Raw genomic sequence first — 13,082 nt, forward strand, 5'->3', positions numbered from 1 at the left:
GCAAGAGAGCATGGCAAATCCAAAAGATCTATTAGTGCAGAAGTCTACTGGAAAAAAAACAACAACAACAAAAGAGATAGAAAGAATTAACAAGATACAATAAAAGTTATGTCTTTAAAGCAGTAGATTGTAACAGGGTGGGAAATGTTTAATATGTGTCCTCCTGAAAAGCAGTTACCATCTTTCAAATTAAAAAAAACAAAACAAAAAAAAACAGCTGGTGTATTTTCACAGCATCTAGATTTATTTATGGTATAAAGTCATAGAATTGTATTATTATTATTCCTTTCCCACCCTGGCAGAGAATAAACATGAATTCAGAAGCACAGTGGAGTGAAAACAAAGGAGAGAGAGAAAAGGCAGCAGAGAAAGACAGAAAAGGTGAATACAGAGCTACAGAAGTGTTTATTGAGCATGCTACAGAGGTAAGCAGAGTACACACAAAAGGAAATTAAACAACCATCAAACCTCCCAACTTTGTTAGAAAATTAATTTTTAATTGTGCCGCTTTCAAACTATACTGAATTTTACATTTCTAAAGATGTAAAAACTCAACTAATAGAAAATATACATGACCATTCTGTCTACATAGATAACAGAATCTATGAATCTTGAAACTAAGTACATCAATTTCAAAAAAGTATTGGTCATTTAAACAGAATCAACAATTCAGATTGACAAGAACTGTTCAAATTAATTTGACCTGTAGATTCTGAGCCATGTTTTTATTAAAGTCAGATCTATTCCTAAATACAAAATATTTTGAAGATTTATTAAAACTGAATATTACAATGCAAGGTAAATTAAGACTAAAGGCACATAAACTTTGGTCCCACCTGGTTGTCAGTTTTAGAAAACTGCCACAAAATTAATCTTCCTGCAAATTTTCGCAGTACACTTTCTTTTATCTTTGAAAAATACATGCACCAGTTCCTGAACTAGCTAGACCGGTCTGCACATGCTCAGAAATCCACAACCATATTCCAAATCTTAATTACAAACTAAGGATGGCAATATATATTTAAATGCACATAAGTCATGTCAACTTCAAAACATCTACGAAAAATATTCAGCCACAAACAAGACATTACTTAGTGCTGACATTTATATGATACGTCCCACAAGAGTGTGTACAAAAAGGTTAAGATTCCACAATGCTTTTCCACATAGGGCTCAAACTTACAGAAATCACTTTGTTGTCTTAAGAAAGTAATACTCTGCATCTTGTTAATTTTAACTAATGCCTACATTCATAACTGAATCTAGACCAGAATTGTGAGATACAAAAGGCCAATGTTTTTTTTAAAGCAATAAAGCCTAAGGTAGTAAAAACTGAAAAAAAAAAAAAAAGCTGCTTTATTCTTTCTGTATCATGTATCTTATTTGATTAAATAAAAAAATATGACAAGCCGATAATTCAAAATAAGTTCCAAGCAGGAGGAAAAAAAAACTTAACCTTTTTACACACCCCTGCCTAAACATATTGTTAATTCCCATTTAACAATGTGCCCTAGACAACCAATTCCTTTTTTCTAGTAAATGCACAATAGCAACACTAGTTTCCTTTTTAAGGCACGTATGTCAACTAAGTTGAAAAAGGAAAGTAAAATTCAACTAAAATTTCAAACAGACAAAAATGGCTTTCCTACAGAACAGATGAAAGAGAGCAGTTAATAACTCTGCCTTTACATACGCCATTTCATTTTATAACCAAGGAATGATAACAGCATGGAAAAAAAAAAAAACAAAAACAAAAAATCAAACTCTGGTCCCCACTTTTCTGAACAGTCAATAGGTGATGACACCAAACAATGTGATTCACCCTCAATCTTCATCTCCCCCCTTTTTTAAATTGTTGACTTGGAGAAAGACACTCTCAGATGATGGTTTTCACCAAGGTTATAATTATGAAGATCAATCAAGGCCTGAATAGCTTCTTCCACTGTCGCCATCTGAAGAAGGGCCATTTTGTGATCTCTTCTGAAACAAAATTATGAAATTAGATACTTCATAAAAATCAGAATGGCTTAAATACTTTTGCTCATTTCAGGATCAAAAGATATCTAGAAACGAAAACAACTATTTGGAGAAAACTTTTACTTCTATCAAGTCACTAATTTAAAGACAAGAAAGCTTGCTTACTGAAAAAACTTAAATGCTTTCACAGTGCCCCCAGTGTTAGCAAACAGTGTTCGGAGATCTTCTTCTGCTACTGAAGGACTGGGAAATTAGATGGAAAAAAAAGAGTAAAAACATTATTAAAAATTTTTTTATTTTATTCCTAAAATGTATATCCTTAATAAACTACTCCATCTTTAATACTTACGGGATATTGGATAGGTGAAGGGTTGCAGAAGGAGGGAAAATATTCTGAAAATTTTTGGATCCAGGTTTCTTAAAACGATGCAATGGGGAATTACCAAAATCTTTTGTTAGCCCTTGATCATCAAGTCCCTCTCGAGGTAGTTGTACAGTCTGATGTTTAGACAGAGTAACACGAATAATTTTTCCATACATCTTCTGTCCATTAAGATGATTCATGGCTATAAAGAGGAAGAATGCCTATTAATAAACAATATCAACATCCAAAGCAAAAATATTACAATAATTCTTAGAATAGTTGAAATACCTAATTTTGCTATGGTTTTAAAATAAATCACGAATTTACAATAGCCACTGGTGACAAAACAAATTCATTTGCACTCAACAAGGCACTGAGGCAAAGAAGCCAGCTTCTTTCATAGAATGAAAACCCAGAATGAGTTTCTTGACAGTCCTGCTGATAATGCCCAAGAAACTTTAACTTTTTCTCCCTTCTGCTCCATATCCTAATTACCAAGTCCTATGTAACCCTTTCTAATTATCCCTCAAATTCATCTATTTCTACACTTTTCACTGCCATTACTTTTTATCTGTATAACTCAAATCAGTTTCCCAATTCATCTTGCTAGATTTTTCTCTATGTTCCTCCATTCTATACAAATCTATGTCACTACCTGCTTAAAATCCTTAAGGATGAAGCCTCAACTTATTCAACATGTCTTCTACATTTCTCAGTCTGACCCTAACATCTTTCTCAAGCCTCCCTGAATAAATATTTTATTGATGATTTATAATACTAGTAACTTTGTTAGTGTTGAGAATCAAATGGTAATATAAAAACCATCCTGACCCTCATGGAACTTACAGTATCTCAGCACTATCCTCCTTGTACTTAAGTTTTCAGGTGTACAAAACATTTTTTTTTTAAACAAATGCTAGTATTTCACCTTTAGCCTGGTGCATGCTTTTCTATTTATAATAATTTCCTATCTCCTTCACAATCTTTCCTAAGCTATTTGTCAGTGTTATTTCCTAAAGAGGACCCTTTCTGCACTCTTCAGAAAAGGTTCAGAACCTTAGTAGATAGTCCCCATACAGTTCTATTTCTTTTTATAAATTCATCACATTTTAATTATCATCCTCCTTCAGACTGTAAAATACATGAAAGCAGGAACCAGTGTCTCTACCCCAGCACACAGCACAGTGCCTAAACACAGAACATCACATGCCTACTTCTTGAGGCAGCAGTTGGGTTACTTTTGAACTAAATGAACTGGTCTGAGATTAGAGAACAGTTATACGTTTTATGTTTTATTCAAGTAGTCACAACTGAAGAAAACCATGTCATAAGTCATATAGTTTAGCTAAACTGAACGTCTATTTGACTACTCAAATCAAAGTATTAGAGTATTAACAACAGAGAGGTAAAGACAATATGGAAGAGCAGGGAACTGAGAACAAAATCCCTACTCTCAAATGTTTTTAATTTGATTAGTACACTACAGTACACAGTCTGACACAGGAGATACCCAGAACTTGTTAAATCCATGCATCTTGTCATACTTACTTGTATAGAACAAACCAGTTAAATATAAAACAGGTCTGAAAAGGAAAATGCTATAAAAGTATAAGGTACCATTCTGAAAAATCTTTTTCATTTATAGCTTCCCTAATTTGTAAAATCAAATTTACTCTTTCAGTTATAAGATAAAGAGGTACTAAGGATGTAATGTACAACATGACAAATATATTTAACACTGCTGCATTTTATAAATACTCCCTCTACAGCACATTTTGCTAGAGAGTAGGTAAAGATCTATTATGAAAAACTATACTTTTAAGATGGCAGCTACATATGAACTAAAAACAGTTGAGGCTCTTTTGTAAGTAGTTCTTGAAAATACGAATTGGAGAAATAAGATAATTACTTTAACAAAGAACTACTTTTTGGTACTTCCTGAGAATTCATTTAATCGCTGAAGATCAGTACACTATTTCAAACATAATTTACAAATTCTGTTATTCCTAAACTGCCTAATTTAAGAAAATTCTAGTATATTAATTAAATAGGCTATAGTAGAAATGGAAACATCTTTAATGTCTGCAAATTTAAAAATTCTGGTCTAAAATGATTTAACATGGCCTCTAAGATTTGCAATAATTCCATTCACACTTGACTACTACTGACTATACCTTGCCATTTATTTCTCCCATACTACTTTCTGAACATAAAAATATTTGCTTATAAAACAACTGAGTATTTCCCAAATAGAGTCCCATGAAAACCAAAAAGAACAGAGTCCATAAACAAAGTATATTAAAAAAAGTTTCACTTATTTTTTTCAATAGCACATCCTAGTTTTGCATAGGATTTGTGTGTGTTTTAAAGGCATTAATGGTGTGAGTCCACATTTTTATGGAAATATATTTCAAGAAAGCAAAATCTAACCTATCAGCAATGAGAAATTTGCCACTACATATAGTCCAAAAACTACGTCATGGTACGTAAGCAAAGCTTTAGTGAAAAGATAAAAATTTTATCTTTTTAATTTATAAAAATTAGGGATAAAACATTTTAAAATGTAAATAAATACTGTTAGGCAGTGAATTGCATTATCCCAAACTTCATATACTGAAGCTTTAACCCCTCAATGTGACTATTTGGAGGCAGGGCCTTTACGGACGGAATATAGGTTAAAAGAGGTCATAAGGGTGAGGCCCTAATCCAGTAAGACTGATGTCCTTGTAAGTACACGAAAAGATATCAGCACCTTAGAGGCTGAGGAAGGCTCCCAGGAAAGGCAGTGTGAGGACATATGGAGAAGGGAGCTGGTCTGCAAGCTAGGAAGAAAGTCCTCTCTAGAAACCAAATCTGTTGTCACCTAATTACTAGTCTCCAGAACTTAAGAAAATAAATTTCTGTTGTTTTAGTCACTCAGTTTGTTGTATTTTGCTATGGCAGCCCAAGCAGACTAAAACAAGTATAGTAAAAATTAAAGCATCATTTATTTAAACAGTCCATATATAAGAAACCAAAGAGCATCCAGAAGAATTTGATTGAACAGGTACTTTCAACCATAATGACTGTGTATCCCTTATTTATAAGGGTAATGTGGAGAGACTGAAAGCAAAAGGAGAAGGGGGTGACAGAGGATGAGATCATTAGCATCACTGATTTAAAGGACGTGAATTTGAGCAAACTCTGGTAGATAGTGGAAGACAGAGGAGCCTGGCATGCAGAGAATTGAACACGACTTAGCGACTGAACAACAGACACCACCCACAGTTCACACAATGAGAAAAAAGAAATCAAACATTTGAGAATGCTTTGTCAACTATGAAACACTGTAAAAGGCTTCTTATATAGTACATAAAAATAATGACAATGACTATCCCTAACCAGAGTACAGAAGTGTACATAAGCAGAAAAAGAAGAAAAGAATAATGAGCATCTATGACATAATCAAGGAGCTTCCCTGGTGGCTCAGATGGTAAAAAATCTGCCTGCAATGCAGGAGGAGACCTGCCTTTGATCCCCGGGTCAGAAATATCCCTGGAGAAGGGAACGGCAACCCACTCTAGTATTCTTGCCTGGAACATTTCAGGGACAGAGGAGCCTGGTAGGCTATAGTCCATGGAGTTGCAAAGAGTCATATAGGACTGAATGACTAACACACACACACACACACAATGACACAATCAGCACTTTTATAGAACTTCCACTAAAGATAGACATCTCCATTTTTTAAAATGGAAAGCCAGATATATAAAATTTTATACATTGCCTGATGCTGCTAAGTCCCTTCAGTTGTGTCTGACTCTGTGCGACCCCACAGACGGCAGCCCACCAGGCTCCTCCGTCCCTGGGTTTCTCCAGGCAAGAACACTGGAGTAGGTTGCCATTTCCTTCTACAATGCATGAAAAGTGAAAAGTGAAAGGGAAGTCGCTCAGTCGTGTCTGACTCTTAGCAACACCATGGACCAGAGCCTACCAGGTTCCTCCTTCCATGGGATTTCCCAGGCAAGAGTACTGGTGTGGGTTGCCGACAATTCATTGCCTGGGCTACCCTAATAGCTGGTAAGAAACTGAATTTCAAACTTCTATCTGATGCCAAAGGCTAAAAGGTCTGGTTTATCATATTGTTAGTCTGTGAATCTCACTGGATATAATAGCACAAATACACTAGTTTTTACACCAAAAATGGCAAATTTCAAAATTAATGATGTGAGTACACACAGTCTGAGGTACCATCATCCCCAAATCTTAATGAACAGAATTATAAGCTAACATCATACTGACATTTACAGTCAATCACACTGTGAATATGCAACTACCTTCTGGATTTATGTGATTTGACTTTATGCATGAAGTTGAATGAGATGCTAATTAAGTGATCAATTATTTATCTAATAATGTAAGTGCAACTTGTTGAAGTACATTTTAAGGTTCCAAAAAGGATTAAAGTGGGGCATTTAGTTTAAGTTTTTCATTTTATAGTAACCTGCTATCTCTAAAATACATTCATGTAACTCTTTACTAAGTTCAAATACTTTCAAATGACTTTAGAAGAATTAAATTAACATGGCGTTAATCAGGATCCCATGGACTATATGAACAGTTAACTTCAATTATAGGGAGTAACCAGAAATGAAAAATGCTAAGAATCTTTTAATATATATATCATAATTCTTAGGTGAAACTGTTATTTCAATCTTGAAGCCAAAACCTTTTTCCATTAAACTCCGAGCAAGAAATGGTAAGAGAATAGCACAAAAATACAAATATGTTCATCATGTACAACTATACATATTAAAATATGAAAATTAACAAGACACTGTGAACCCTGGCTATTAATAAACAGCTTCTTACTGATATAAAGGAGTTTGTTTTTATTCACAGGTTTACATTATACATTTGAAATCAGATTGAAGCCGTATAGATGACACATAGTTTATTCTTACCCAGTTGTGATTGGTTTCCATCAGCCATCTGTATTAGAGCACTGTCTTTCTTATTGTACAAAATCTTCACACGCTGCACATCTCCATAAACACCTTTTTTGGAGCCACAGAGAGGTAATCCAAAAATGGAATTAATTTTTATGTGCAAGTCAGCTAAAGATTATCTTTCTGACATATTAATGAAACATTCAGACATCAACATGATCACTCATTCAAACTCATCATTCTCACAAATGAATAAAGAAGATCAAGATTTTGAACAGTGAATTTTGAAAAGAATAATTTCTGATAAACCCTCAAAGCTATGTGAATGATATTAAATTAAAGACCATGCAAAATAAATCAGCATGCATTAAAACAAATTTTGTGTCTATGGAAAGTTTTAAATAGCAAAGAAAAATAGCAAAAGATTTACTATTCAACTTTAAGCCAAAGTGCTAGCTACAAATAAGAATTAAGGTGAAACAAAAATCAAATCAATAATAAAAGTATAGTGCTAACAATAACATACCGAAGAGGGTAAACAGACTTTGGGGCGTAACCATCTTTAGAAGGAGAGAAGAGCAAGCAGCGTAAGACAAGAAGAGAGAAGAGTCGAGGAAGAGCGGAGATGAACAGATCATCCATAACGAAGGGTGGTTCCCGCAGAATGGTGAGGTGGTCATGGATCATGGTTCAAGGCGGTTAATTGGGGCAAGTTGGTCCGAGGAACATTTGTTCAAGCACAGAAGCATGAACATAGGGAATGGAGACAGGGAATGAAGACAAGGACAAGGAAAATAAAGGATAAGACAGGGAAGGGAATGGGCATTTGGGAAAAGACAAGGAAAGGGAAGGTGAACACACAGGGAAAAGGATGAAATGGGGAAGGGAAACAGCAATGCAGAAGAAAAAAATAAGGAATCGGGGAACAAAAAAAAAATAAAATATAGGTCAGTACATAGGAAATGCAGGATTTGGTCAGAAAATGGTTGGTTTATGTACTGTACAAGAAAAACTGAGTAAAATGTAGTCATCCAAGACAAATATGGGTAAAGTACATCTATATCAAAGAGTAAATTACAGCATTTCATCTCAACATAGGGAAGGAAAGCATGCATAGGCATTTTAAACTTTGAACTTTTAACTGCATAAGCATGGCTGGTTATGAAATGCAGGCAAAATTCTTAAAAGAAAAACAAAGGCACTCTGATTCAAACATTTTAGCATGCACAACTGTGAATGACTATAGTATTAAATGATAAAATAGCTTAATGTTCGTATTAACAGAGGCCAATTAAAAATGAAATATTCAAATTAGACATCATAAACTGATACATTGAGCTTCCCACATTTCATACCAGCTTCCATAGCAATCAAAATAAAATATACCAGACATAAAATGTACAACTAAAGAAAATAACTCAGCAATAAATTTTATTTAACAGGGTGGGAGGGGTTTGGGGAGAGGTAAAGTTGAAAAATATTTTTAGAAGACAATGACTAATAACTGCAAAGAAAAAATTACTAAGAAAGACTGGAAGAGTGCCTCGTCAAGATCTTTGGAAGAACCTTCAAAGAAAAATGTATTAGAGTAGTTCACATAAAATAAGATTTAAAAAAATGCAATGACACATAAGCATGAAATGAACAAGCAAATAATTAGAAAAGGCAAAGAGCAAAATTGTTTTACAGTTACATCTGCAAATTAGATATTTGCCTTTGAGAACAACAAAAAGATAAAAAGCCAAACTATAGTACTTCACCATATTTTTCTTAGGAAAAATAGGTAGTTAGGTTAAAAATATATATATATATATATTAAAAGAGATATGACTAGCTACAGAAATAAAGTATTACCTAAACAAGTACATAGATTTTATTTGGAAGTAGAAACACACAGAAAATACTTTGACTAATGAATGTACATAAAAAGAAAGGCAAGTGCAAAATGAAATAAACATGAAAAACTTTCACAAATGAAATGGAGTTAAAAAATAGACATTAGAAAATTATTTTACTAACCTCTTCATTTAAATTGCTAACCAACAGGACTGTATTGCCACCAGCTGAGACTCCAGGCATACCCACTCGGCCAGCAGCAGCTGCAGCAGCTGCTGCAGCAGCGTTTGGAATAGCCAAAGGACTCAGAGCTCCTGGAACAGCTGCAACAGGAAGCCCTAATTTTAAAATAAAGCATATTTTACGAAACACACACAAGTCGTTTACAAAACCAATTTAAGCACGATGGCTGATGGCTTGGGGCTGACCGTTCCAAATGGTTCCTGAAAGTTAATTTTTGTAACATTTAGAAAAATTGTTTAAGTAGCAGAGAAAATTCACTGGTTTCAATGAAATCATTAAGTATTAGAACCAAGGTACATACCTGTATTATGTCACAAATTAAATATATAACATTCCATTTCCTATGGAAAAGCAAACAAAGCAAAAAGAATGTACTTCCAAGTCAGAGACTTATAAAATTCACTTCCATGGTTCACATAGTGAGGAGTCAAATCTAAAAAAAATAACAAGTGCTATCTTCTTCATAAACTTACTTGAAATCAGACAATTATAGCTCACAAAACATATATAGCAAATTCTTCATTCTTAGAAACAAATCACCTTGAACATACATTATATAATGTATTCAACTGACCTAAAGAAAATCTTACCAAAATTTGTTTTCCTTAATTCCATACTCAGGTAGGTGTAATATAAGTCTTTCAAACACAACATTTGCCCCACAGAAAGAATAAGAGAAAGTCAATATAGCACACCAGTATTTTCCTATCCTTTACCTACCAGTTTGAACATTTCCTTCTTATTTCTACTGTTCTACTTTCCAGTCTTACTATTGCTCTGTCATCTTCAGGATTCTTCATTTATTCCACAGAATTCCCTTTGTCTCAGCATCTTTAATCTACTTTTCAACAATAAACTTTGATTCCTTTCATTCCTTATATTCTTACATACTAACTTATTTCTTAATAAATATTAGTTCACTAAAAAAAAACAAATTACATGTTTTTTTTTTTCTTTCCATGATAAAGGAGATAAACATTCAACCTACATAAAATTAATTCATGACATACCTGGGTAGAACTGGCCCTTAGTACTGTTGTCCCATAAATTCATGTTTTATTTCTTCTTTTCAGCTTTCTTGTACATGTCATAAGGATGTACTGTTAACTCTGGTGTCAGATCTTACTCTTTTAGCCACATTTATGTTTTTACTTTACAGAAACTACTATGACCTTTTATTGGCAGGCTGAAGCTTCTTCAGGATTGACAATTCTTAACCTCTTTAGTTTTCGACTTGTAAAAATTTTCCCTCAGATTTCCTTTGATCTTTACTGAGTACCTTTCATCAGTGGAATGGTGTTTCTCATGTATGTTCAAGCTCTGGGTGAGTTTACAGGTTTTTCTCCCCCAATACAATATTTTGGGAGTCCCCCTTTTTATTATTTCTTCAATTTTATTTTTTAGATTTTTCACTCTTTGTTTTGGAAAATTTCCAACATAGACACAAGTACAGAGACTAGAATAATGAGCCCCATGTATCCATCATAACTGTTTAACAATTACTAACTCAAGGCCAATCTTGTTTCATCTATTCATCAATTTCATTTTTAAAGTAAATGCAGAAATAAGGATCTAATTTTAACACAGAAACTCCTCATGTCTAATCATTATTATACATACTAAGTAATCTTTAGCACCTTTTAGGATCTACCACTTTATTCTATGGTATTACTAACTTCCCCATGTTAAATACCATAGATCCCGTTATACTTCATAGGTTGTTTCCATTTAACATTCAATGGCTATCTTAAAATGCTGCCAATGTAAAGATACATTCCTAATTCCTAGGTATGTACTCACAGTCATTTTGTTCCTGCATATTCTGAGATATGTAGGTTCCCAAATTATAGTTCTAAGTAGTTTATCATTTTTCTTTGTTGCTAATTCAAGAAAAACTAGTAATTCATGAAACACGTATAAAACATCAATACATTTGCTATATCAGTCTACACACAACAGCCTAGGTAAACAAACGCTTCATTTCTATAGAAAATGGTTTCTTCTAAAATACATCTCTACCATGCCAATACACAATTAAACAATCATAAAACTTCACCAAAATATTCAAAGATGATGGAAATTTTGTTCAAAGAAACTTTAAGTCTAGGATTTATAATGGAGATACCTTGGTAGTACAATATTACTTAAATCATCAAGCCTTATCATGGAAAAATAATCAGAGAATTAAAAGAATAAGTAAAATTAATTTAAAATAGTAATTAAGAATTAAAGTCTAGGCTAAAGCCCCCTTTTAAGTGTGAAAAAACCTGACTTAAGGCCAGATTTTAATAAACATTACACTTTAGTAAAAACGAGACTAATAATTTTCTCATGAAATTTTGTGACTCAAAGCAAATACAATTTACCTCCTCCTAGTAAAGCAGCAATGGAAAGCTTAGCAAAAAGTGGAATGTAAGCTGTGACGTCCCCAATGTAGTTGCTACTGCCCAAATGCTACTTCACGGTCTCCATATTTCTCCATTTATTCTTACCATGCTGGATCACTTGGTACTAAGACAGATGATCTATCATCTTGCCAAATGATCTTCCTTCATTTTAGGCAGTCCAGAGCATGGTGAAAAATACTGTCAGAGATGGAGTCACTGTCCTTAGTGCCACTAGCGTGTACTTCTCCTTCACTATTCCTTCTCCCAAGCTGGTAACTTAGAAAAACTATTTCAGTCATCTTTTGCAGTTCTAAGTCACTAGAATAGTCTTGCAGTTTTTACTGGACCTTTAAAAGCCTCTGAAGATAGATCCCACAATTTCTTTCAGTATATTCTTCTCTAAAAATTCTGTCAACCAGGTAAATCTCAACGTCTGCTACATAAAAACAAAAACCTACAAAGTATTTCATGATGCACTATTTATACTGTAATAATAAACTCTGGAAAGAAATTCTGTATTGTATTTTTCATAGCAATGTTAACTTTTAGCCATGAGAGAAAACAATACATTCACTATCTTCTCTTTGTAAAAAAACATATAGAACATGGTATACACATTGCCTCTAATGAACTACTTTTAGCTGTGAAAACAATTTGAATGATTAACATCTTTAAGGTAGCAAATATGCTGTAAAAAACACTATCTATGCATACTGATGATGGGGGATAAAAACACCTGTTTTACTTCTAGAACCGCTATTGTTGTAAGAATCAAGTAACATCAAAGAGCTTCATATACTACCAGATGCTAAAGAAAAGGAAGATGTGACAGGGATCCTTTCTATGTGAAATGATCTTCATTAGCTGGGCCACCCAGCATTTTGAGTGATTCAGCCATTTTATAAATTTCCTGTAATAGTTCTGACACATTACTAGCCACTCCCCCACTGAAACTGATGGCAACACTGCCACGTATTTATCTGATAGAGACTCAAAGTCCATGGGGATAAAGTGATTTTAAGTTATACATCTATCCCTCTATCCCCTCAGGTCACATTCTGCTGAGGCACACAGACATTCCTTGTCCATCACAACAGAACAAAGAATTAAACTGTTTTTGATAACTTCTCTTAAACCACTTGCCAATTTTATCTGTAATTTTTAATAAGCTTATTTTAGAACAGTTTTAGATTTGTAGAAAAATTAAACATTCTCCAAAGTTCCCATAACCTGGGCACCCCTGTCCCCCCATTATTAACATCTTGCAGTAGTATGATATACTTGCTAAAATTCATCAGCCAGTATTAATATGTTATTATTAAAGTCCATAAAGTATTCAGACTTCCT

General features: G+C 33.6%; 1 protein-coding gene across 4 annotated transcripts in view; it reads right to left on the minus strand.

The window, feature by feature from the left end:
* Nucleotides 1-223: 223 nt before the first annotated feature.
* PTBP2 (polypyrimidine tract binding protein 2) overlaps nt 224-13,082 on the minus strand; it is an 85,770-nt gene continuing 72,911 nt past the window's right edge. Inside the window, exons 9-14 of one of the 4 annotated variants that reach the window (XM_061411123.1) lie at nt 9,289-9,428; nt 7,796-7,829; nt 7,285-7,377; nt 2,327-2,543; nt 2,143-2,220; nt 224-1,977 (exon numbers count right to left, since the gene is read on the minus strand). In XM_061411123.1, the coding sequence (XP_061267107.1) occupies nt 1,848-1,977; nt 2,143-2,220; nt 2,327-2,543; nt 7,285-7,377; nt 7,796-7,829; nt 9,289-9,428 (692 nt within the window). In that variant the 3' untranslated portion in view covers nt 224-1,847. Of the gene's footprint in view, nt 1,981-2,142; nt 2,221-2,326; nt 2,544-7,284; nt 7,378-7,795; nt 7,830-9,288; nt 9,444-13,082 lie in introns of all 4 variants that reach the window. The other 3 variants (XM_061411121.1, XM_061411119.1, XM_061411122.1) reach the window with 3 other exon arrangements.

This window comes from Bos javanicus, chromosome 3 (assembly GCF_032452875.1).
Source record: "Bos javanicus breed banteng chromosome 3, ARS-OSU_banteng_1.0, whole genome shotgun sequence".
NCBI lineage: Eukaryota > Metazoa > Chordata > Mammalia > Artiodactyla > Bovidae > Bos > Bos javanicus.